This window comes from Camelus dromedarius, chromosome 27 (genome assembly GCF_036321535.1).
Source record: "Camelus dromedarius isolate mCamDro1 chromosome 27, mCamDro1.pat, whole genome shotgun sequence".
NCBI lineage: Eukaryota > Metazoa > Chordata > Mammalia > Artiodactyla > Camelidae > Camelus > Camelus dromedarius.
In genome coordinates, this window is record NC_087462.1 from 8049631 (window position 1) to 8072700 (window position 23070).

The 23070-nt window shown below is 50.0% G+C and overlaps 1 protein-coding gene and 1 long non-coding RNA gene across 5 annotated transcripts in view; one reads left to right on the forward strand and one right to left on the reverse strand.

Annotated features, from left to right (window-relative positions):
• Positions 1–5: 5 nt before the first annotated feature.
• Positions 6–20144, forward strand: LOC116148422 (uncharacterized). Of its 2 annotated transcripts, XR_010378078.1 has the most exons (4): positions 6–185; positions 17719–17892; positions 19527–19665; positions 19949–20144. It is a non-coding gene; the product is annotated as an uncharacterized LOC116148422 (long non-coding RNA). The 2 variants fall into 2 exon arrangements; XR_004131915.2 differs by lacking the exon at positions 19949–20144 and having other exon boundaries at positions 17716–17892; positions 19527–19664.
• Positions 11204–23070, reverse strand: part of ADGRL1 (adhesion G protein-coupled receptor L1) — a 43276-nt gene continuing 31409 nt past the window's right edge. For 2 of the 3 annotated variants that reach the window (XM_031437449.2, XM_064479912.1), the window contains 17 exons: positions 22826–22929; positions 22331–22516; positions 21970–22008; positions 21657–21840; positions 21390–21512; positions 20614–20828; positions 20142–20312; positions 19497–19706; positions 19182–19402; positions 18960–19026; positions 18488–18579; positions 17772–17940; positions 16276–16404; positions 15994–16090; positions 15773–15901; positions 15599–15616; positions 11204–15148 (listed from right to left, as the gene is read on the reverse strand). In XM_031437449.2, the coding sequence (XP_031293309.1) occupies positions 14406–15148; positions 15599–15616; positions 15773–15901; positions 15994–16090; positions 16276–16404; positions 17772–17940; positions 18488–18579; positions 18960–19026; positions 19182–19402; positions 19497–19706; positions 20142–20312; positions 20614–20828; positions 21390–21512; positions 21657–21840; positions 21970–22008; positions 22331–22516; positions 22826–22929 (2897 nt within the window). In that variant the 3' untranslated portion in view covers positions 11204–14405. The remainder of the gene's footprint in view (positions 15149–15598; positions 15617–15772; positions 15902–15993; positions 16091–16275; positions 16405–17771; positions 17941–18487; positions 18580–18959; positions 19027–19181; positions 19403–19496; positions 19707–20141; positions 20313–20613; positions 20829–21389; positions 21513–21656; positions 21841–21969; positions 22009–22330; positions 22517–22825; positions 22930–23070) is intronic. The other variant, XM_064479911.1, reaches the window with a different exon arrangement.

Genomic DNA, 23070 nt, shown 5'->3' on the forward strand with positions numbered 1-23070 from the left:
GGGAGGAGTGGGGCGGGGGTAAAGCAGGTTCTTTGAGAGGTGATTGGCTGAGTCGGCCGCGGGGCGGGAAGGGGTAAGATTCGGTTAGGGATTCGTGAGAGACGATCGGAAGTTGGCTGCGGTCGTGGTTGAGCCTGGTGTTCAGAGAAAGGAGGAGCGTTTGCGGACTCGGTGTCTGTCAGCAGGTGAGCGTTGCCGGAAGTTTCTCTAAGGGGCTCCCGGCCCTTAAGGCCCAGCGGCCTGGGAGTCCGTTGTGAACGTTGTGAACGTTTAACTCACCCCTGAAGGGAGAGAGTGCGGCGGTAATGCGGTTCACTGGGGCCTGGGACCAGGGAGTCAGGCCTGGTTCGAATGCCGCCCTCGCCCCCGCGAGAGCCTCTGGGAGGTTTCAGGTGGACAACCCTGTAAATGGGAGTTCGAATCTGGCCTCTGCCACTCACCGCGCGAGGTCACGTTTCCCCGCCGACTGAACCGGGTCATGAAATTTTACTGGCATGACTTATGGCTACATGATAGAAACTTATAGAAACTTCTCTCCATCCACACTCCTAGCCCGGACCACCGTCGCTCCCTGTCTGGAAGACTCCAGGAACCTCCACACTCAGTCTCTCTGCTTCCAGACGCAACAACATCCCTAATTTTACACTTTTCTATAGTAACCACGTTAAAAAAAAAAGTTAAAAAAGAACAGGTTAAATTAACTTTAATATATGTAACCCAGTATAGCCAGAGTGTCATTTAAACATGTGATCCATATTAAAAAAAAAAAAATCTGGGGTATGTTACATTGCATTACTCAATAGTAAGGATCTGAAATCCTGTGTATGTTTTACACTTAAACTGCATCTGTGATTCAGGTGCTACATTTTTACCGGAAATAGTTTAGGTTTCATATAGTTTACCGCTGAAGTATAGGTTCACACGCCCAAGCTGTTCCCAGCATAGTTAAAAGTTTTTCATGAGCCCAATCTTTTTTGGTTGCTTTTAAATTGAAGCGTTACTTGATTTAAGTGACACGGAATGTTCGCGTTTCACAGTGGCACTAGCCACGTTCAGGTGCTCATGACCTCCTGTGCCTGCTGTATTATTGGGCAGTGCAGCTCTGAAACAGATTGGATCAGTCACAACTGCTTAAAATGTAAGTGGTTTTCTATTGTTGTCAGTGTGAGAGTACTTTCTTCAAGGCCCTACATGCGTTGTTTCTTACTCCCCACCCAGCTCCAACTTCAGTTCAGCAGACTGACCCTCTTTTTGTTCCATAAAAATCTGACATGGCACTCCTTTTCTCCCAGCTCTTGGCATGGCTGGTACCTTCTTGTCATTCAGGTCTCTGCTCAAATGTCCTCTCCTGGGGAGACCTTTCCAAGGATCTCCTAGACAGTGTTCAGATTCACAGGGTGTAAGCCTGAACAGTTTCAAGCCGCTAGCATTTCTTATCCAGCCTCCTCTGTGGCCTCTTGATGTCAGGCATTTTTGTATCTACATCTCACAATAAGTGAAAAAAAAAATTTTTTTTTTTGGTTTTTTAATTGAAAGAATTATTTTGCTTTCCCCATTGAAAAGATTTGGCTGCAAGAAAATTCACATTATGATTGGCTATGATTTCTTGGCAGTCACTGGGCATACTTGGGAATTTTTGTGACTTGAGAAAATCTAATTTTCAAATTATTTCCGAATGTAATTTGATTGTTTATGAATATGAAATTTAATGATGAATGAAATTGTTATGATGTTATGTTTTCTAGACGTTTGATTAAACATTTATTCATTCCAACTTTGTAGTTTTCTTTTTGCATCATGGAACTTTTTTTTCCTTTATCCCCCCACCCCAGCCTTTTCATAGCCCCTAAAAAGCTCATCAGCCATGAGTATTATGTCTGTGGTGCTAATGAAGAAAGTGGCCCTGTCTACAATGCCTTCTCCCTACAGCTGGCTGAATAATCTTCAGTTGTAAACCAGATCATGTCATTACTCTGCTTAAAACCTTCAAAAGCTTATCATACCTAGAATGAAACTTAAGATCTTTACTGTGGCTTAGGAGGCCCTGCATGGTGGCCTCAGCTGACCTCTCAGGCCTCATCTATCAGTCTCTCTCTTGTCACCACTCTCAAGCCCTGCTGGCTTTATTTCCCGTCTTTCAACACACCACATTTATTCCTGCTGCAGGGCTTTGCACTTGCTGTTCCCTCTGCCTGGAGTGTGCTTCCTTCACATAATTGTGGGGCTGTTTCATTCTCATCATTTATGGTTCACCTCACATGTCCCTCCCAAAGGAGCCTTCTCAGACAACCCTAGTTAAAGTAGACCTTCATTAATCACAAAAGCCTTCTTTCTTATCTTAGGAACACTTACCAGAATCTGTATATATATATTGGTTTTACTTGTGCTTATTATCTCTTCATCCTTCAGTAGATTGAAAGCTGACTGAGGGCAGAGATCCCACCTGTCTCACATTGACCTCTCTGTATTTTCAGAGCTTAGCACAAGGCTTCACATATAGGAAGTCTTCAGTGATTTTTTTTTAAAAGAATAAATGTATATAAAGGGTTAGCATAAGGGGGAGGTATAGCTCAGAGGTACAGCACATACTTAGCATGCACGAAGTCCTGGGTTCAATCCCCAGTACCTCCATTAAAAAAAATAAAATATCCTAATACCACCCCCCCAAAAAAAGACAACTAAAAAGGAAGGGGGGCTAAGCATAGTACCTGGAATGTGAAAACTACTCCATAAACATGAACTGTTAGTAGTACATAGTAATAAGTCAACGTTTTTCTTATCTAATATTTCAGGTGCACTCACACTCAAAAAAGCATAAGAAATGCTGTAACAAAATACATTCTTACCCATTACCCAGCTTAGAAGTCAAACTTACTGATGCAGTTGAAAGGCCTTCTATACCCCTGCCTCAAACTCATTCCTCTCTTCTTTTTTCAAATGTAACTACAATTATGGATTTGTGTATTCTTCTGTGCGTGTTTGTACATGTTTAATATATGCCTTTAAACTATATATAGTATTGTATGTCATGTTCTCCACTTTTACATGAATAATATCTGTGCAAAGAAGAACTACTAGAGCAGGCCTAAGCCTGCTATCCTTAGAAAGTCCTGTTTGAAAGATTGGCCCTTGGCTGGTGTCTAGGAACTTGGATTTCAGGAGGTGCCTACCATTTCCTAAATGATACAGGTGGCTCATGGTGCCAAAACTGTACAGTGTGGTTTGTGTTGAACACCTGCTTTCCTTCTGGAGTCTGGAAGTTTGGTACTTGACTAGCCCCCCAGAATACCCTGGGCACTGAGTCTCTAATGAGCTTTCCTGATGGACAACATTTCACACATGTTATCACAGCTCAGCTGTAGGAAGTAAGCACATCCTGTGTGACTCCACTGGGAGAAGACTCTTGGAAGCTTGTGCCTGGTTTCCTTCAGACTTTGCCCCATGAGCCTTTTCCCTTGGCTGATTTTGCTTTGTAACCTTTCGCTGTAAGAAACCATAGCCCTGAGTAGGCTATATGCTAAGTCCTTTGAGTCCTCCTAGTAAATCATTGAAACGATGGGTGATCTTGGGGACCCCTGACACAGTATCATACCGGATATATCCTGACAGGGCTGGAACTAGGAGGAGGAAAGCAAGGGCACAAAATTTAAGGAGGCACTCATTGTCAGTCACACAAGTGCCAGCCTGTACCTGCATGACCCTGAGGGTGAGCGCCTCCTAAAATTTTCACTCTAGAAAACTAGCTTGCTTCACTCTGGTCCCAGCCCTACCTTCTGAAGCTTGCTTTTTTTGGTCTAACATGATGCTTTTGAGATGTATATATGTGACACATGTGTAGCTCTAAGTCATTTTCACTGCTACATAGCTGTGCTGTCTGATGTGGTAGCTACATGTGGCTATTTGTATTTCAGTTAATCAAAATTAAATGAAAAATTAAATTCCCCAGCCACTTAGCTACTTTTCATATGTTTGATAGACACCTGTGGCTAATGGCTACCACATTAGAAAACTTAAAGAATACTTCCATGATCACCGGAAGTTTTGTTGGACAGTGTTTACTTATCCATTTACCTCTTGCTTGATACTTAGTTTCCAGTTTTCTACTCTTACAAACAGCACTGTAGTGTTCATTGTTGTGCACGCTCTCTGTGTACACATGCAGGAGTCTCCCTAGGATACGTATCTAAGAGTTGAATTGCTGGGTTTGGGGAATATTCACCTTTACTTGATATTGCCAGTTCTTCAAAATGATCACTCCAGTTCTCACTACCACCGGCAGTGTTGCTCTTGCTCAGTGTCCTTATCAACACTTGCTATTGTCAGACTTTAACATGTTTGTATCTCTGATGGGTGTGAATTAGTGGTTTCAGTTTGTATTACCCTGATTATGAGTGAGCTTGAGCTTTTATATGTGTTTATTGGGCCATTTGCCTTTTGTGAATTGCCTGTTCATATCTTTACCCATTTTCCTACTGGATTGTCCATCTCTTGAGTGCAGGAGTTCTTACATCTGAGGCTTTCCTCTTCATTTGTGTGGTATCTTCTGATGTTCAGAACTTATTATTATCATTGTTATTATTTTATTATCAGAATTATAAATCTTCTTACAGTTTGTGTTTTTTTTTGTGTGTGTGCCTTGCTTAAAAAATCTCACTCTGAGGTCAGTAAGATATCCTACTGTATTTTCTTCTGGAAGTTCTACTTTTCATATTTAGCTTTAAGAAGAAATCTACCTGGAATTTATTTTTGTTTATGATGTGTGGTAGGACTGTGTTGTAAAAATTTTAATGTGGTAACCAGTTGTCTCAGCTCTATTTACTGAGGAGTCCAGTGGTTCTTAAAATGTGATCCCCTGGGGATCCCCAAGAACCTTTTAGGGAATTCATGAGATAAACTAAAAGAATGATTCTAAGGCATCACTTGCCTTTCTCATTTACGCTATGTGTTGTCATGTGCACTATTGGTACAAAAGTAATGATGGGTAAGGCTGCTGACCCCTCAAGCAGGAATCAGTGCAGTGTCGCCATAATGTGGTAGCGGTTGCCATTGTATTCCTCACCACCACACACTCAAAGTTAAAACAGTTTCACTTAAGAATATCCTTAAAGAAGCAGTGAAAGTAGTAATTGTGTTCAAGCTTAGCCCTGCAGCAGGTCTTTCTAATATTCTGTGTGGCGAAATGGGAAGTTTGCATAGAGCAGTTCTGTCGCATGCTGGAGAAGGATGGTGGTTGAGGTAAAGCACTTGTGTAGTTGTTTGAGTTTAGGTAGAACTGCTGACTTTTTTCATGAACACCATTTTTTACTTGAATAGTTATTAATTATTCAGATTAGGATATTTGGCATATAGTTTCTTAGACATGAAGTGAGTGATCACTTAGAGTACAATTGACAGTTTGTTGCCAATAATCATATTCGAACTTTTAAGCAAAACTTAGACATTTGGGAAACTTATTCACCACCGTGAGCCTGACAACTTTTCAGGATTTAAAGGCTTTCCTGATGAGATCAGTGGTGATACTAACAAATATGATTGTAAAAATACTGTATAGTGAAATGCAAAAACTCAGTATATCAGTATTTTCCAGAAGACCAATGCATGATGTTACAAAATCAGTCATGAGTAAAAAGATCAATTAAAATTGTAAGATAGGCCAGTGGGTTTCATTGTAACAGTATGAAAAGTTTATTGATACAATTTCACATTCCACATTGTAACTAACTTTAATACACCACTACTTGTTGAGTTTTGGTATAGTAGCAAAGTAGAATATCCCCAATTAGCTGAAAAGGCTTTAACACTCCTCCCTTTCCCAATTATGTATCTATGTGAGGCTGGATTTTCTTCATATATTTCAACCCAAACAGCATATTGCAACAGATTGACTGCAATAAACTGTGTGAGAATCCAGCTGTCTTTCATTAACACCAGACAGGAGCTTTACAAAAGTGTAAAACAATGCCATTCTTTTCACTACTTTAAATGTACACAGTTATTTTAAAATAAATAGGTTATTTATATTAACATTTAGTAGATTTATTAGCTAATTTAATTTAGTTAAATATTTAAAAGTTTCCTGAGTTTTAATTTCCAGTTCAGTAAATATAAATACATATAGTCTCTGTCCCCATAAACAGCAGTTCGTTAGGGTCCACATTAATTTTTTTTAATTTAATTTTTTAGAGCAGTTTTAGGTTCATAGCAAAATTGAGAGTAAGGTACATAGACTTTTCATATACCCTTTCCCCCTCCTACGTGCATAGTATCCCCAAGCATGAACAGCCACCACCAAAATGGTAAATTTATTGCAATTAATGAGCCTGTACATCATCACCCAAAGTGTGTAGCTTACTTAAGGCTCACTCTTGATGAACATGTATCCATCATTACATTATTGTACAGAATATTTTCACTGCCCTAAAAATCCTCTGTGCTCTTCCCAGTCATCCCCCGCCACACTCATTAATTTTTAAAAGGCTAAAGTGATCCCAAGACCAAAAATTGTAAGATCCTCTGAATTAATCCATCCTTTTCCTAGTGATCTGTAATCTCTGCCTAGAGCAGGTTTCCATGTAGTCACATGTCTTCCATTGGTCTTTTTGTTTCTTCCTGTGCCAATACCACATTGTCTTAAATATTACCACACCATAATCAATCTTGGTAAGGCTAGTTTCCCATCTTGTTCTTCTTCCATTGGTGTTGGTTATTCTTGGCCTTTGTTCTTCCACAGAAATTGGGATGCAGAAATATTTTTTCCTATGACAAAAGTATTATATGTTTAATGCAAATAATTTTTAAAATACAGAGTTGTGAGAAAGTTATAATTACCCACTACAGATAAACTGTTAATATTCTGGTGTATAGCTTTATATTCTGCATGTATTACATATATATACACACATACATATACATGCACAATACACAGTTTCACATATGTATACATACATTTTTGTATATATGTGCCATCAAAACAAAAGTGGGGTTATATTTTACCTTGTTTTTATATCTAGGTTTCTCCCCTTAGTATTATGCATATATTTCCATGTCATTTAGTATTCTTCTGCATTATCATTTTTAATGGCTTCATGGTATTCTGCTTATGAGTGTGTAATTGTTGTTATAATTTATGTAACAATTTTCTATGCTGAAATTTTAGATGCTTTCTTGTTTCACCTCAGAAGCCTGACTACAGCTAACCTTCTTGCCACTGTCTTCATGTACATGTGTGATTCCTTAGGGTCAATTCCCAGGAGAGGACTGGTTGGCTTAAAGTGAGGGCTTCAGTTGTGAGAAGCTGGGATAACTTGAACAGAGGCAAAGGGTGGTGGAAGACAGTGGGGCCAGGCAGATAGAAAAAAGTGGGAGTTGCAAGGGTTTTGGTCAAGAAGGTCCCAGTGAAGTAAGAAGGGATATAAATGGGGGAAGAAGAAGCCAGCAAGGTCCTGCCATCACAGCTCACTGACTGAGATGTTTGAAAGGGTAAGAGAGGAGCAGAATAAGCCTGAGGAAATTGTAGTGATGAAGGACTAGCCTCAGCACAGCTGCCCTAGAGCTTCCCAAGGGCTCATGGGAGAGAGGAGGTTTTCTCAAGGGCAGAGGTGCCAGTGCTTTCAGTCCTTTGGGGATCTGAAGAGAATACTCTGTTGCTCTGCTTTAATGCTTTCCCTCTGGCTTAACTCTCCTGGGTCTACTCTGGACAGTCCTAAAATACTAGCTACATAGGGACCATCAGGCTGTGACACAGTTAGTGGGCATCTCCTCTGATGTAGGGAGCCAAGCTGAAGTGGGGTTGGCAGGCAGTGATGGGGGCCTGGCAACGGCAGCTGAGGGCAGGCAGCCCCTGGGATCGGAAGACCAAGATGGAGGCCTGGCCCAGCTTTCTCTTATTAGCTGAGTGAACGTGGGTACATTCTCGAACTTTTCTGAGCTTCAGCTTCTGCAGCTGTAAAACAGGGCTAAGTAAAACCTGCCTCACAGGTAGTTGAAAGGATTAAATTGGACAGCATTCATAAAGCATCTACAGGGTGTGGGCTCTTTGAACTGCTTAGTAATCTTATTTGAGTAAGTTATTTAATCATTCTAACTTCAGTTTCCTCATTTGATAAATGGGGATAATAATACACTTCTTGTGATAAGTAAGATGAAATGTAAGAAAGAGCTTTGAAATGAATCTCAACAAGTTATTGTTTCTGGGCACGTGCAAATGGTTGCCCCAAGTGTGTACGGGTGCCAGTAACAAGCACTGAAGGTCACAGGTTGTCAGGCACAGCAGGTTTTACTGTGTGTGTGGAGGAGTTGGATGTGTGCAGTGCTGGGAGAGTAAAGGACACAAAGGCGGAGGAGTTGGCCGTATTGTAGAGTCTCATCTTACGCCAGGATTAAATTTTAGAGTCAGAGCATGAGTTACGTTTACCTTAAAGCTCCTCACTTGTTCACAGAGCATCTCTCATTAAGTTCAGTAGAACCAGTTCCTCTTCAGCATAGGATTGGGTTGGGCACCAACTAAAATGTTGAGCTTAGGTTTCAGGGCCATGCTGAATTAAAAACAGCTACCCACAGTGAGAGATGCATGGGAACTGAGAGCAGCTGAGGGAGTGGTCTTAAATCCTATCTCAGGGCCTCTGGGTCTTATGCTCAATACAGCTTTATGTCCTTTAACAAATATTTATTGATCACCTACTGTGTGCCAGACACTGTGCTAGACAATAGGGAACAGCAGTTAAAAAGATAGACCATTGCACATTATCTTCTAGTCAGGGAGGCAGACAATAAACAAACAAAAAAGATAGTTTGTGAGATGGGAGTACTATGGGAGACAAAACAAGACAGGGGTTAGGACATTCTGGAGTGGCCACTTGCAATTTAAATGAAATAGCCTGGGAAGCTGGGAAACTCTGATTTTCATAAGCCCTGTAGAAGAATAAATGAACCCTACGAACAGCCAGTGCAAAGGCCCTGAGGCAGGGAGGAGGGTGCCTGCATGTTTGTGGACAGTGAGGACCCCAGTGTGGCTGGAGTGGCGGGAAGGAGGAGGAGAGCCATGGGGATGAGATCTGATGCTGTAGGGCCTTGCTGATCTTGGCCAGGCCTCTCACCTGGGTGAGAGAGGAGGACTTTGGAGAGTTTAGAGCAGAAGAGGGACAAAATATGCTTAGTGAGATCACTCTGGTTTCGGTGTTGAGAAAAGGTTGAAGAGGGACAAGGGAGCTACTTAGAGGACTGTTATAGTGATCCTGGTGAGAGACAGCAGTGGCTTGAACCAAGGCAGTGAGAACTAGTTAATTCTGGATATTTTTAAGTTACAGCCTACATTGCATCTACTGTCAGGTTAGATGTGGGATATGAAACAGTAAATGAGTTCAAGGGAAGCTCCAAGGGTTTTAGCTTCAGTCTCGGGGTGGAGAAGCCTGTGGGAGAAACTGGAGCAGCAGCTGTGTACGTGTGTGTGTATGTATGTAACTGGTTTAGGACAGGTTAAGTTTGAGATCTTAACTAGACACCCAGGGGGAGATGTGGAGTAGATAGTTGGATCTAAATGAATCCAGAGCTCAAGGTAGAAGTGTTGGCTAGAGCTCTATGTTTGGAAGTCATCAGCATGATAGACAGTGCAGCTGACCCTTGAACAGTGCAGAGGGTTAGGGATTCTGATGCCTGTGCAATCAAAAATCCACATAGAAGTTTTGACTCCCCCTCAACTTAACTATTAATAGCTACTGTTGACTGGAGACTTACTGATAACATAAGCAATCAGTTACACATATTTTGTATGTTATATGTATTAGATGCTGTATTTTTATAATAAAATAAGCTAGAAAAAATGTTAAGAAAGTCATAAGAGAAAATACATTTACAATACTGTACTGTATTTATCAATACTGTAAGTTTACATCATCTGTTTACAGGATGAATCATCTATCAGTAGCTACATCAGTATTGCCTTATATGATACAAAATACTGTAGATGTTACACATCTTAACACTGTACATCAAAAATGAAAAGATGATGTGAAAAATAAATTCATATTTATTACAGGTATAATAATTCATGCATTGATAATGAGGAAGCAGCAATGATTGCTTTATGGCAGCCTAGTGAATTTGATGATGCCATGTACCATCTGTGTTTTTGTGCATAAGTTTTGATAAATTTTAACTTTTTATAATAGGTTCATGTATATTTTATGGTAGTAAATGATGAAATAGACTAGTATCTACATATATTTTATGTATTCATGACATACCTTTTTCTTAACTTTTTTGATATTTCTAGGCTACGTGGTTCATCTGTGAGTTTTTATTTAAATTGTCACAAACCTCCCCAAAATTTTTCCAACATACTTATTTAAAAAAATTCGCATCTAAGTGGACCTGTGCAGTTCAAACCTGTGTTGCTCGAGGGTCAACTGTATTTAAAACCATGAGGTGGGATGAGATCACCCAGGGAGTGGATGTTGGTAGAGAAAAGGTCCAAGGCTAAGTTGGGCTTGTCAACATTAAGAGGTGAGATGAGAAGGAACCAGCGATGGAGACTGGGAAGGAGTAGCTTTGGGTGGAGAGGAGGAATGGGTGAGTGTGGCATCCTGGACGCCTGTGTTGAGGGCAGAGGGGCATGGAGAAAGGTGTTTGCACTGTTAGGTCATTCCTCTCTCTCTGAGCATTGGCATTGTTATTTGAGAATGTGAAATACACATGATGCAAGTCCACTGTCATGATTGAAGATACACAATTCCAGTAATGTGTGGGAGTCTAGGAGCGGCTGTGGGAATCATACAGGCACAGCTTACAGTTCCTGTGCTATGCTTTAATATAGCCTGTGGACGGCGTCCAGGCCGAGAAGGGCTTCTCTGAGAAGCCACATGGCACAGTGCCCTGGCCCATTCAGCCTTGGATGTCCATCCAGGCACTGTAAGCCTCAGTTTCCCTATCTGTAAAATGGAGCTCTGATAACCTCCACCCAGAGCATTTATACGGATTCAAAGAGAAATTGCACCTTAATTGCTCAGCCAGGCCCAGGAACCCCCCAGGTTCCATAAACAGTAATGATTCTGTGACTTTGTGTTCACTGTGTGTTCTCCACTGTGTGTTCTAAATGCTGCAGTACAGGTGCCTCACTGTGTCACAGACTCACGGGGATGCTCCGTGCAGATCCACTCACCCATTCCTCTCCACCCACCCCACCAAATGAGTCACACCACTCTTGTCATTCCAAGAAATCTTAATTTCTTTATTGTTTGATTTTTTTTTTGACTCAACAATTTTTTTTTAACTTTTTGTTTTTTTCTGAAACGTTCTTGTTGTTATGAGCCTTTTGTTTTGTTCTCGTTAAATGCACTCGACCCAAAATTGGTTTGGCATATCGAAAAGGAGACCAAGGAGGGACTGAGGGCAAGGGAGAAGGGGGAGGAGGCCCGAATGGACAGAGAGAAATTGAGGGTGAGAGAAGAGGAACACGGAGACAGTGAGAAAGATAGGGAAAGAGGTGGAGACAGAGAAAAAGGAAGGCAAGGAAAACCAAAAACAAAAGCAAAAAAAAAAAAAAAAAAAAAAAATCCAGAGAAAAATAATTAACAAGATTTAAAAGCAAATGAATTCAGGGGCCCAAGGAAGGGAGTAGGAGAGGAAACCAAGACCCTTCCTTCTCTATACCGTCCCAGCTGGGGTGGGGGCATCAAGGCACCAGGTCTGGTTGGGGTGGGGGGACACCTGGGCTCTCGGGGTAGCTTTGTGCTGGACTGCAGTGGTGTCCAGCTCTACCAGGGGGGCCCTGCCACGCAGCTCTGAGGCCTGGGAATCCACCTTGGTGATTCTGGCTGGAATGGGAACCAAGGGACCCCCTGCACCCTCACTCTCCCTTTGATTGTCGGAGTCTGGAGAGATAAAAGGAGGATTGGGCAGGGGAGAGGAAGCAGGACTCCTTGCTTGCCTCCAGTGCCCCTGGGAACTCTCCCATCCTGCCTTCTCTTCCAGCCCTCTCTGCTAGTGTCAGAGGCAGCCTCTGACTAGCTGGGTTGATGCCCAGGCTGGGCCATCTCCTCCATTTACCCTTGTCTCCCACCAACTCTTCACAGGTCTCTAGCCACCACTCCCTACAGAGGAGTTCCTGGCCTAGTGAAGCCAAGGAAAGCCATGGATCTGTCTCCTGCCTCCCTCACAAAGCCATCCGGACAAGACCTTTCCCATCCTTCATCTCCCTGTCCAGACTCACCCATGGTCTGGTGAAAGGGGTTAATTAAGCCTTCCTACCCAGAAAAAAACAGTTGGAACCCAGCCTTACTTTCTCCCCACACCTAGCCCCCTGAATGGGACAAACCACCATCTTTGGTCTGACCCCTTCTCCCCTAACTGATGGGGACAAGCCAGCCCCAGCTCCCCAGGAGGAGGGGCATTCTAGCAGCAAAAAGGGCCCCTCCAGCCACTTATCTGTCCCTTCCCTCAGTTCCTCCCTAGAGTCCCTCCCCCTTAACCTAAAGAAATTCATGGCAGCAGCAGGCTAAGACCCAAAGATGTTTGAAAACTCATGGCACTTGTGAGAAAAGAGGGACAGAGATGAGAGGTCAGAGCAGAGGTGGAGGGCCACCCCTGGGGAAATGGCAATGATGGGGCTGGGCTAGTATGGCAATGGGACTACGCTACCCCCAGTGTTGGGGGGTTGTTGCTGGGAAGGCCAGGGTGACAGACTGGAGAGGAGGGGACTGGGAGAGGTACTCAGGGGACATCCCAAGCCTGGAACTTCTGGTATCTGCAGGTTTGGGGTTGAGCCCTCAGAAGGTGGGTGTCCCGACCCTAGCCAGGCCTGGTACCTGGTATTGCCCTCCCCTGTGGGAGTGTGTAGGGTAGGGAAGGTGATTTCTCACCTTTGGCCTCCCCACCCCCTGAAAGAAGACAACCTCACCACTCCCAGCCCTCCCTTCTCAGTCATACCCACCACTATCAAACCCTGCTGCCCTCTTTTTCCTTCCCCGTCAACCTCTCTAGGCAGGAAATCAGCCACTTCTTCCCAGGCCAGAGTCCCAGAAGCAATATACAAGAAGCAGGAACTCAAAGGGAAAGCACAGCCATCTTGGCAAAAGCATCTTTGGGTGTGAGGGTGCCTCCCCCGGGCCAGTGGGGAGGGGTGGGGGAGACAGGCCCCGAGTCCTGGGGCAGGCAGTGAGGTACACGCCCCAGGAGGGCTGAATGATGCCAGGGAGAGGCGGAGCGGGGAAGGAGGCGACAGAAATGGGTGCCGGGAAGGAAACGGGTTCTTTGTTTCGATGTTGCTTCTAGATTTTGTTTTCTGTCTCTGGATTGTAAAAAGCTGCTCTGGCGGCCCGCCCACCCCGGCTGGGGATGCACACATACATGGAGAAGTCCTGGCTGCCAGGGCCCGGCGGCGCAGCTCTGCTCCGGAGAAATCCCGGGCTGGCCGGGCCGCAGGTTCCCGGTGGCTTCAAGTGATGAGATTTTCTTTTTTTTTTCTTTTTTTCTTTTTTTTTTCTTTTCCATTTCATTGAAATATTTACAGCAATGGGGGAAGAGGAGGAGAGAGGAAGGGGTAAGAGGGCCCCCTGGGGAAAGATCCAAGCCCAGGACCCACTCCCCAGGGAGATCCAGACCCAAAATCTGCTCCCCAGATAGCCGAGCCCACAGGACTGGGAACTGCTCAAATATGGCCACCCCTGTGGGCTGGGGGCCCTGCGGGGAGTTGTGCTTCATCAGGAGTCGCCCCAAGGGAGGGGGTCATTGGGTGCACTCAAGGAGGGCTGAGGGGGGCAGGCTTGCTGGGAAGGCAGGGACAAAGAGCAGAAAGAAGGAGCTTCGGAGAAAGATCTACCTTTAAACCACCAGCCACAACTGCCCATTCCTCTTGCCTTGGGGCTTTCTCCCACCTAGGGTTCTCTCCCCGGCCAGAGGCCCCAGGCTCCTCAGAGCAGGGAACTGCAGTGCAGAGGAACCTGTCCATCTGTCCTGCCTCCACTGCTCCCTCCCGGTGCAGCTGGCAGCACTTCTGGCTGCAAAGAGAGGAGCAGCTGACAGGTTCCATCCAGCAGGGCCTTTGGCCCAGGGAAACCGGAGCCCTCGTTTCCCTCCAGGGAGTAGGAAGAGTAGGGGGGAGGGGGAGGTCAAGAGTGGGCTGCACCCTTCCAAATTTTCCTTCCTCACTCCCCTGGGGACCTCTTGGCTCCTCACCGCACTTCCCCCAAATTGAGCTGGTGCACATGGCTGGTGGGAAACCCTGTCTGTGAACCCTGCACCTTAGGCCCCCACAGCAGAGCCCCTGAGGGGCTTGGAGGGCCCACGGCCAAGGGGTGCCTGGAGAGAGTGGTCCATTGGCCACTGCCTCCATCAGTCTCCCTCTCCCACCAGAGCCCCGCCCAGGGTTCCCTCCCTGGCCTGGGCCACCAGCCCCTGGTCCATGAGGTCCCTTAGAGACTGGTAACCAGTTGCATCTGCCCATCCCCATCAGGCCCTGGCCCCTCAAGGCCTGGGGCCGCCAGGTAGCCCTCATGGCTGGGCCGCCGCACCTGGTAATAGCCCTGCAGGGGGTTCCGGGCCACCAGGGCCGGCGGGCGCGAGGTGTAGTAGATTTCGGGGGGACCAGGGGGTGCGGGTGGGGGTGGGGGCAGGGCCTCACTGGGCCCCTCAGGGCTGCTGTCCGGGTAGGAGGGCGAGTCCCGCAGGTTGGCCCCGCTGGCATAGAGGGAGTCCCGGCCCGGAGGGGAGGAGAGGGGCCGGCTGGTGGCCCCATCCTCCGCCGTGCAGCTCTCCGACTCGTCCAGATCGCTCTGGTACAGCACCGACTGGGCCCGGGGCAGCAGCAGTGGCTCCTCCAGGGCCTTGTAGAGAAGTTCGATCTCTGCCCGGTCAGCACCCCCGGGCCCACCTGCCTCTTCCTCGCCGCTGCCCCCCGGCACAGGGGGCACAGGGGGCTCAGGTGGCGGAGGGCCCTTGGCTCCGCTGCTGCCGCCCCGCAGGTTGTTGTGCACCAGCTCCGAGATGATCATCTTCTCGAAGGCAGCAGCGTCGGCCAGGTTCCGGCCTCGAGGTGGCTCGGGGCCCCCGTCCCCTGGAGGGAAATCCCCACTTCGCAAGGAGTAACTGTTGTTGAAGTTGCCGTTGAGGGGCAGCGTGTCCATGCCGCAGGCTTCCCGGCCTCCCAAGGGGTGCTCTGCAGGCAGAAGGGAGCTGCTCAGAAGGAGAGCCAGGCAGTGAGAGGGGCGCAGGCCATGTGGAGGGGGTTGTCTGCTTTCATCTGGTTTTCCCTGGGCTGAACCCTGCCCCTGGGGACTTGTATTTGCTCCCTTCCCTGGTAGTGGGGACACTAGCTCAACAGTTGTTAATGGAGGTGGGTGTGGTAACCAGTTTCCCCAGGGTCCCCTCCTAGCTGGGGGCTCAGAATCTCAGCAGTATGAGGAGATCTGAGTGACCAGGTCCATTTCCCATGGTCTGACCCCCATCACCTTCAATCCCCACCTAATGCAATACCATCCAGAGACTGTATGTGTGCTTGGTGGGGGGCACCTGAGTTCTCTCTAAGTGAAGCCATCTGAGGAGGTCACTGTTGCGTTGCATTCCCCTCCCGACCTTGGAAATGTTACTAGGAAACAGTCACACTTACTGGGTTCCCGGTAGCTCCCTGCAGTTGCCAGTGAGGAGGGAAAAGAGAAGGTGAGGGTGAGCTCAGAATGCCAAATCCAGGTTCCAGGTCAGGAAGCATGAGGTTGCCCCAAGTGGAGACCCCACACTCCCTGACCTGGGCCATCACCCTCTCCTGGCACCAGCGTGCTCTCACCTGGGGAGTTGAAGACGGGGGGCGAGGAGGGATTGAAGCCCACTGACTCAGCAATGAGGGTGTTGTAGGGGCTAGTGCCCCCACGGGGCTGCAGCACAGGGTTGGTCAGCAGATGGTTCCCCATGGTACCTGCCCAAGAGGTCAGAGGTCACAAGGCAGCCAGGAGACACAGGCCTGGGAATCTTGAGGGACTGGAGCTGGTGCAGGGGATGCCATCTCACCTCGGTTCAGGGTAGGGGTGCTGTTGATGTCGCCTGCCATGAAGGAGGATTCCGTCTGTTTCCTCACGGTGTCATTCCACATCCTCCGGATTCGGCTCTGGGGACACAGCCCAGATGTGAGGGGGCTCTTGGGCCGCCTACCCACCAGGATCCTTCTGAGACCACTTGCCTGATGAGCACTACCAGGGACCTGGGTGGAGAACTGCCCTACCTCTTGGGCTCTCGGGTCCAACACTCAGCCCCAGGGAGCCCTGCCTGGTGCCCCAGCCCCAGCCCGGATACCTGGGTCCCCGTGTAGTAGCGGGTGTTGCTCCGCATGGCTGAGGTCTTGAGTGAGCCATGAGCGCCCCCGGGCGGGGAGCGGATGCAGCAGTAGGAGTGACGCAGGCACTTGCTGTACTCCTTATGCACCTGAGGGGCGAGGAGGACAGGCAGTTGGCAGTGGGTGCCCCGGCCTTGGGATTCCAGAGACCAAGCTCCCGGTGGGCATCAGAAACCTCACTATCTCCTGTCCCCTAACAGCCAGCCATGCAGGCTCTCTCTTCCCACCCAGGCCCATCCTCCTTTCTCCACCTTCACCAACAATTTCTCATCCATTTATTCACTCGGCAGATCTTTACTAAGCATCCTCTGTATACCCGGCATGGTTTAGGCCCCAAGGATAGACACAGATCAGACACAAAGCCCTACTTCTCAGAGCTCGTATTTTCTAGTAGACAGAGATAGAATATATGTGCAAACATCAGAACTTGATGTTGGGTGTTTGATGGTGTGAAGTGCTGCCAAGACAACCGTGGCTGCGGGTTAGGCTGGGGTAGGGGTTGGGGGGTGTGATTTCAAATAGATCAGGGGAGGCCTCACTGAGACGTTTCTGCAAAGACTTACAAGAAAAAAGGCAGTGAACCCTGCAGATATCTGGGGAAGGGCAGGGGACAAGCCCTGAGGAGGGTCTATGTCTAGGTGTCTAAGGGAGCAGAAGAAGGCATGGCTGGAGGGAAGGGAAGGGAAGAAAAGGGGAGCCCAGGTTGGAGCGTATGGGCTTGGGGGCTCCTTTAAGGATGCTACTGGCACTGTGTGAGGTGGGGGCCATGCAAAGATGCTGGCTTTGACTGTGTGCCTCATGAGGGCTATGTAAGACTGTCATTGTCCCTGTGTGATGAGGACCATGGGACAGTTCTGAGCAGAACAGGGATATAATCAACCTTGCAGCAGAGGACTCCTTCATCCCCTCCTTAGCCTTACCTTCCTCACTGTTTCCCCCAGAGCAACAACGGTCTGACTGGGGCTCCCCATTGCCTTCAGGATGAGTCTACAAATGCCTTGGCTCAGTCCCCCTGGCTTTAGTCTTGAGCCTACTGCCTGTATACCCTCCCCACATTCCTCTGCTTCTGTTATCTCCTTATTTTTTATTTTTTATTTTTTTTAAGATTCAGACTTTAACATACAAAGGAAACCTCCTATCACCACAAAACTCAGTTTGTCCCCATCACAGCAGGAAATGTTCTGTCTGGGTGGCAGCACTCAGTCATCTCCCTCCACATGCTTGATCTGTGCCCCACGCTGTGGGGAGGGTCTGTCATCACGGCCCTGTCGTGCTCTTCCAACTCTCCAAATCTGTCCTGCGGTCTCGTTCCTCCAGGCCACTATATCGTGCTCTTTCCCAGAACCCTCTTCACCCCTGGCTAAAACCTCCCTGACCCTGAGCCCGTGCTTCCCTCCCAGCAGACACACGTCCCACCACAGAAGGCAGGCACCTGGGCCCCTTCCCCGGACCTCACCTTCTTCTGTAAGGCGCAGTGAAAGACAAAGATGAAGACCCCCTGGAAGGCGTTGAAGGTGGTGAAGAGATAGGCCATGACCACCGACTCCTTGTTGATGAAGAGGAGGCCGAAAGCCCAGGTGAGGCCCAGCAGGAAGAGCAGCGCGATGGCCCCCAGGGCCCAGGATCTGGGGATGAGTGGAGAGGGGACAGGGATGTCAAATGTCAAAGTCCCCACTAGCAGAGACCCCTCCTGCAGAGCCTTGCTACATGTCCCGCTTTGGGTGGGCCTGGATACTGCCTGCAAAGACCCGCTCAGGGTGAGTGGGCCTGCCCAGCAACACTTTGACCCAGGCTGATCCCGAGGGGCAGGCAGAGGTCAGGGGCCAGGGTTCCATGAATGGCCAGTCCTTCCCCTGCATCCTTCATCCTTTTGGCCATGTTTCCAGGCCTTTAAACCATCTTTTGCTGCCTATTTCTCTTTAAGTTGCCCTGAAAGGGACTCAGCCTCACCCTAAGCAGTTACGTGCCTAAGACTATTGTTGGATGTGTTAATGCCACGTTTTCTAATACTTTTTAAATAGCTACGTAAACAGCACAATGAAATAACAATTTTGTCCTTAAAATCACAGTATGTGACACCAGAGGTGAGAACACTAGCTTTTAGGAAACCCTGGGAGAGGCATGGCCCAGCTTGGGGGGCTTGGGGCATGGGTGTGGGGAGGGGGTGCTCACTTAATGTTGTCGAGGCGACTGGAGTCGGGCTTGAGCACAGATGAGCTCCGGATCATCTTATGCAGAGTCACCATGAGAAACACCAGGTTCACCTGGGGATGGGACAAGGGGAAGAGCTGGGCCGGGGTCGCTCTGCCTCTTGGTGTCAGCTCCTGGCCAAGTCTCAGCCTCAACCCCCCTTCTTCAGGGCCCCCTCTGCTGGTGTACCTGTCCCCAGGTGCCTGCTGACCGGTAGCTCTTAATGTGGCTCCTGGGGCTGGGGGGCCAGGGCCCATGGCCTGACACAGAGCAGGGGCTCATGTCACAGCTCCTGGATGGACGGCACTCTACAGACCCACTCTGCTCGTTTTCTTAGTTGGCTGCTCAGTTCTGGTGGTTTTCAAGGGCTTGGGGAGAATGGGGGGCTTGGGGTCAAAGCTAGCCTAGGTGAAGGACAGGGATTCAGTACTGGGGATACTTCCTTACAACTTACCACGATAACAAAGGACACAGGCCCAATAAAGCTCCAAATGAAATAATTGTCCACTCGGAGCCAGCAGCTGTAAAGAAAGCAGGGCCAGGGTAGCAAGAGGTAAAAGGGTGGGCTTTCCCCCCTCTGACTCCAGGAGCCCAGAGCCCCAAGGTCCTGGCCCAAGGAGTGCTGCTGAGCAGGGAGCCAAGGAAGAGGAGAGACTTGGGGGTGAGGGGCACTCACGCCTTCTCGGTGCCGTAGCTGCGGTAGTCGATGGCGGCTGCGATGCCCACCACCAGGGCTGGGAAGCAGTACCCGCCCAGGTAGTAGTACTTGGTGCGGGAGTACTCGCTCTCAAACACCTCCACCAGCAGCAGATAGAGGTGCACGCCCTCCAGGCACAGCCAGGAGAAGGCAGCCAGGAAGAAGTAGTGCAGCAAGCCAGCGAAGATGGGGCAGGCAATCTAAGGGGGTGGGGAGCACCACAGGTGAGGGGCTGCCCCCGGCCGGCTGGGGTCACCTCTCCCCCAACTGTTCCTGCCCCAGAGTCCTGCTCACCTCATACTGAGTCTTGTCTATCCCAACCAGGAAGAGCAGCTCAGCCAGGAAGAGGTTGATGCACAGGTTCTTGTGGATGGTGTTCCGGTCAGTCTGCAGTCCCCGCAGGAAGCAGAAGGTGGAGATGCAGATTGCCAGGCAGACCAGGGAGATGACGATGCCCACCCAGGTGATGACCGACAGCAGCAGCTCATTGATGCGGCCCTGGTACTGGGGGAAGGAGCAGGGGGTGTGCTTAGAGCCTCTGACCTTGCACACAGCCAGGGCTCAGCTTAGGTGTCAGCTATGGGCAAGGCTGTGGGCCACAAGCACCACCAATGCAGCCCACCTGGCCTTCTGCACCCTTGGCTAGCTTGCCAGCCCCCACCCCTCTGCAGGCGGCACGCTCACTTCCTCATGCTCTGGAAGGCTCGTGGAGAGATGACAAAGGTGACACCAACTTGCTTCTCCAGGGTGCCTTGGGAGAAGGTGGGACCATGACCAGAGAGAACCAGACGTATGGCCTCACGCCCCTGGCAAGACTCGGGCCCCCCATGCCCACGAAGCTGGCCTTCCCTGGCACCGCCCATGCAGCGCTCTCTATGCCATGCAAAGCCGGGCCAGCAAGTGGGCCCGCCCGGGGGAGCGGAGTGCCGGCCAGCTTACGATCTCGCGGTGAGCCATGAGCACGGCAAAGTTGGTGAGGTGGCTGCAGGCACACGTGGTATGGGTCTTGTTGGACTCCACCAGGCGGCAGCCCTGGGTTGACCAGTAGCCCAGCATGGAACGCTCCGAGTAGTTCCAGAAGGAGCAGTTAGCATTGAAGTGGTTCTTGGCCTGTTGTGTGGTGGTGGCCGGGGGGTCAGATCCAGGGAGTCCCACTCCAGCCCCCAAACCCAGCTACGGGGACAGGGGCAATCACAAGAGAAGTGCCTGGGGCTTCGGGCTCCAGGCAACAGTCTAAGATCTCTGGGGATAAATGGCCCAAACTGCTGGATGAGGGCTGGGAGGCTGGTGCCCCAGGGAGGAGTTGTAACTTGCTCTTGGGGTGGGTGAACACACAGTGGGGGTGGGGTACACAGCATGGGAAAATGGAGGATGCTGGGACCCTCACGGAGGGAGGGGCACTTCAGCTCACCTCTAGGTGGGCCACGGTGAAGACGACAGGGTCCATGAGGAAGACGCGGCTGGACTCCTTGTTGATGGATGCTGCGATGACCTGCGAGTTCACCACCAGGGAGGCGCCGCCCGGGCCCCCAGTGCCCGCTTCGCCCGCCAGCTTCACTGTGGCGTTCTCGGTGGACAGGAAGAGGCCCAGGTTGTTGTAGAGGATGAAGACAACTTTGACCACTCCTGGGGGAGGACAGGCACGGCGGGGTGCCATCAGCCCCTGACTGGTACAGCTCCACTCATACTAGCCATACTTCGGGACCTCCGAAGCCAGGCTGTAGCCCAGGGAAGCGGGGCTTTGGTAGCCTTTCCACGGGAACACTGCTCAGTTGTAGGCATTTCCAATGGTAGGGCAGTGGACCAGGACACACAGGGCTGGGTCCCTGGCCCACCTCTCACTTGCCGTGTGACCTTGGGCAATTCCCTAACCTTTCTGAGCCTTAGTCTCAAATGGGACAATCCTCCCCGAGCTATGAGGATCATCTGCTACTGCCCAGGAGTGAGCCCCAAATACTCCAAAGTGGCTTAGGTTCTGTGGGGCTTTGGTGGGGGGGTGGGGTCCCCATGAACCCCTTGGTATGTTACACTAACTTGAGTGCAGCTATGGCTCTGTGTGTTGGGACCCATAGGTCTGTGTTGCTATGGGTCCTGATCTCTTCTCAGATTCTTCAACCTGATAAAAATTAAGAACTGCTATTCTCTATAAGAGGAGCAGAGATGCCTGCACAGGACCCACGAACTGACCGTTGCGGCTGTTCTGCTTGATGGTGTTGGCGGACAGCTGGATCGAGTTCTCGCTCGGGTACTCCTGGGGGAACACCAGCTCCTGCACTTGGCCCTCTGTGTTCAGAACTGTGACCTCTAGGACTGTGGGGACAGGGAATGGCAGGGCACACATGGTTGGGGTCTGTCCATAGTCCAGGGGCCTGGGCTACATGGTCCCCAGCCCGGGCAGGCCCCCCTGTTCAATATTTGTGTCCAGACCTGCCCCACCATAACTGTGGCACTCACCCACATTCTGCTTGGCGGCCAGGAAGCGGGCAGGTTCCCTGACATTGTCAGCCAGCAGGAAGGCACCCTCCTCTAGCACGTCCAGGAGCATGGTGGCCGTGTGCACCTGCTCTGTGGCATTCATGTCCTTCCAGGACTCAAGAGCCTCCGGCCGCAGCAGGTTGTCCACTGTCTCCACCACAGCCTGCAAGGTTGGGGGGCAGTGCTGTGATTGCCCCTAATCCTCCAGTTCCTCATGCTGGGGTCTGTGTCCCGTCCTAACCTCCACTCCCAGTGCGATGCCCCTTGGCCGACAGAAGCCCCTGGGCCTCACCTTGATGTAGTCCTTGCAGGTTCTCTCCCGCTTGTGCATCTACAGGAAGAGATGGAGGTGCTGTCAGGCCTGGCCTCCCAGCCCCACTCCTCCAACCCCGACACTCATGTTTGGGCCTTGGGGAGCTTGCTCTTCTGCCTCTGCTACTGACCTGGGGCTAGGCCATGAGCAAGAGCCACTCCTAAGGGATCTCCCACCCCCAGGACCGTGCAGGGCAGCCCATAAGGGAGACCTAGTAGGCCTGGGGTCCATCCTTCCTCTCTGATCACCATGGGTGGCAGCTCTGTGGTACCAGGCTAGATATTTCCTAAGTGCCCAGGGCAGTGCCCCCTGCCCCCTTGGCCCTGCTGCCAGGCCCCACCTTGTTGTAGTTCTTGCCAGCTGACTCGCGCTCGATGGGCCGCAGGGCCTGCAGCTGGGCATCCAGGATGTCCAGCAGTTGCTCCATCAGCTTCACAGAGGAGGACACGTCACCCGCATAGATGGAGCCCCGGGTGTGGCGGGCCAGCTCGCTGGCAATATTGGCTGCATTCTCCCCGCTCTTGATCTGCGTGAGGCGGGAGTGTCAGCCCCTGCGCTCTGTCAGGGACCATCTGGCTTCCCACGCAGTCCCTCCTCACAGACCCAGCCTGCTGAGCCCCTCTCATCCCTCTCTCTGCTGCCCCTTCTCCCTGTCTGCCCTCTCCCTCCCCATCTCTCTCTGCTCCCTCTGTAGGCTCAGGAGTGGACCCCACAGTCCTGCCTCCCAGAACTGCTGGCCCCTGTTTGTCTCGCCAGTTGTTCACTGTCCCCGCTGTGCCCAAGGCCTGCTGTGTGAGCACACGGCCTGCCTAGGAGGGGCAGCTGCTGCTGGTACCTTCTGGGCCACCTGGTTGACCCAGGGGGAGGTGCAGTTGCTGAGGTCAGGGCCCCGGGGGTTCCAGAGCCCCAGGGCTGGTAGACACTGGAAGGAGGCAATTCCTGTAAGGACAGACGGACAGAAACAGAGAAGGGAGCCACAGGGAAGGAGAGGAGAATGGGCCAAAGCAGGGAGAAAGGAGATGACAAAGAGGGATGAGTGGGTGAGGGGAACACGGAAGACCAGATATGAAGTGGGCCAGA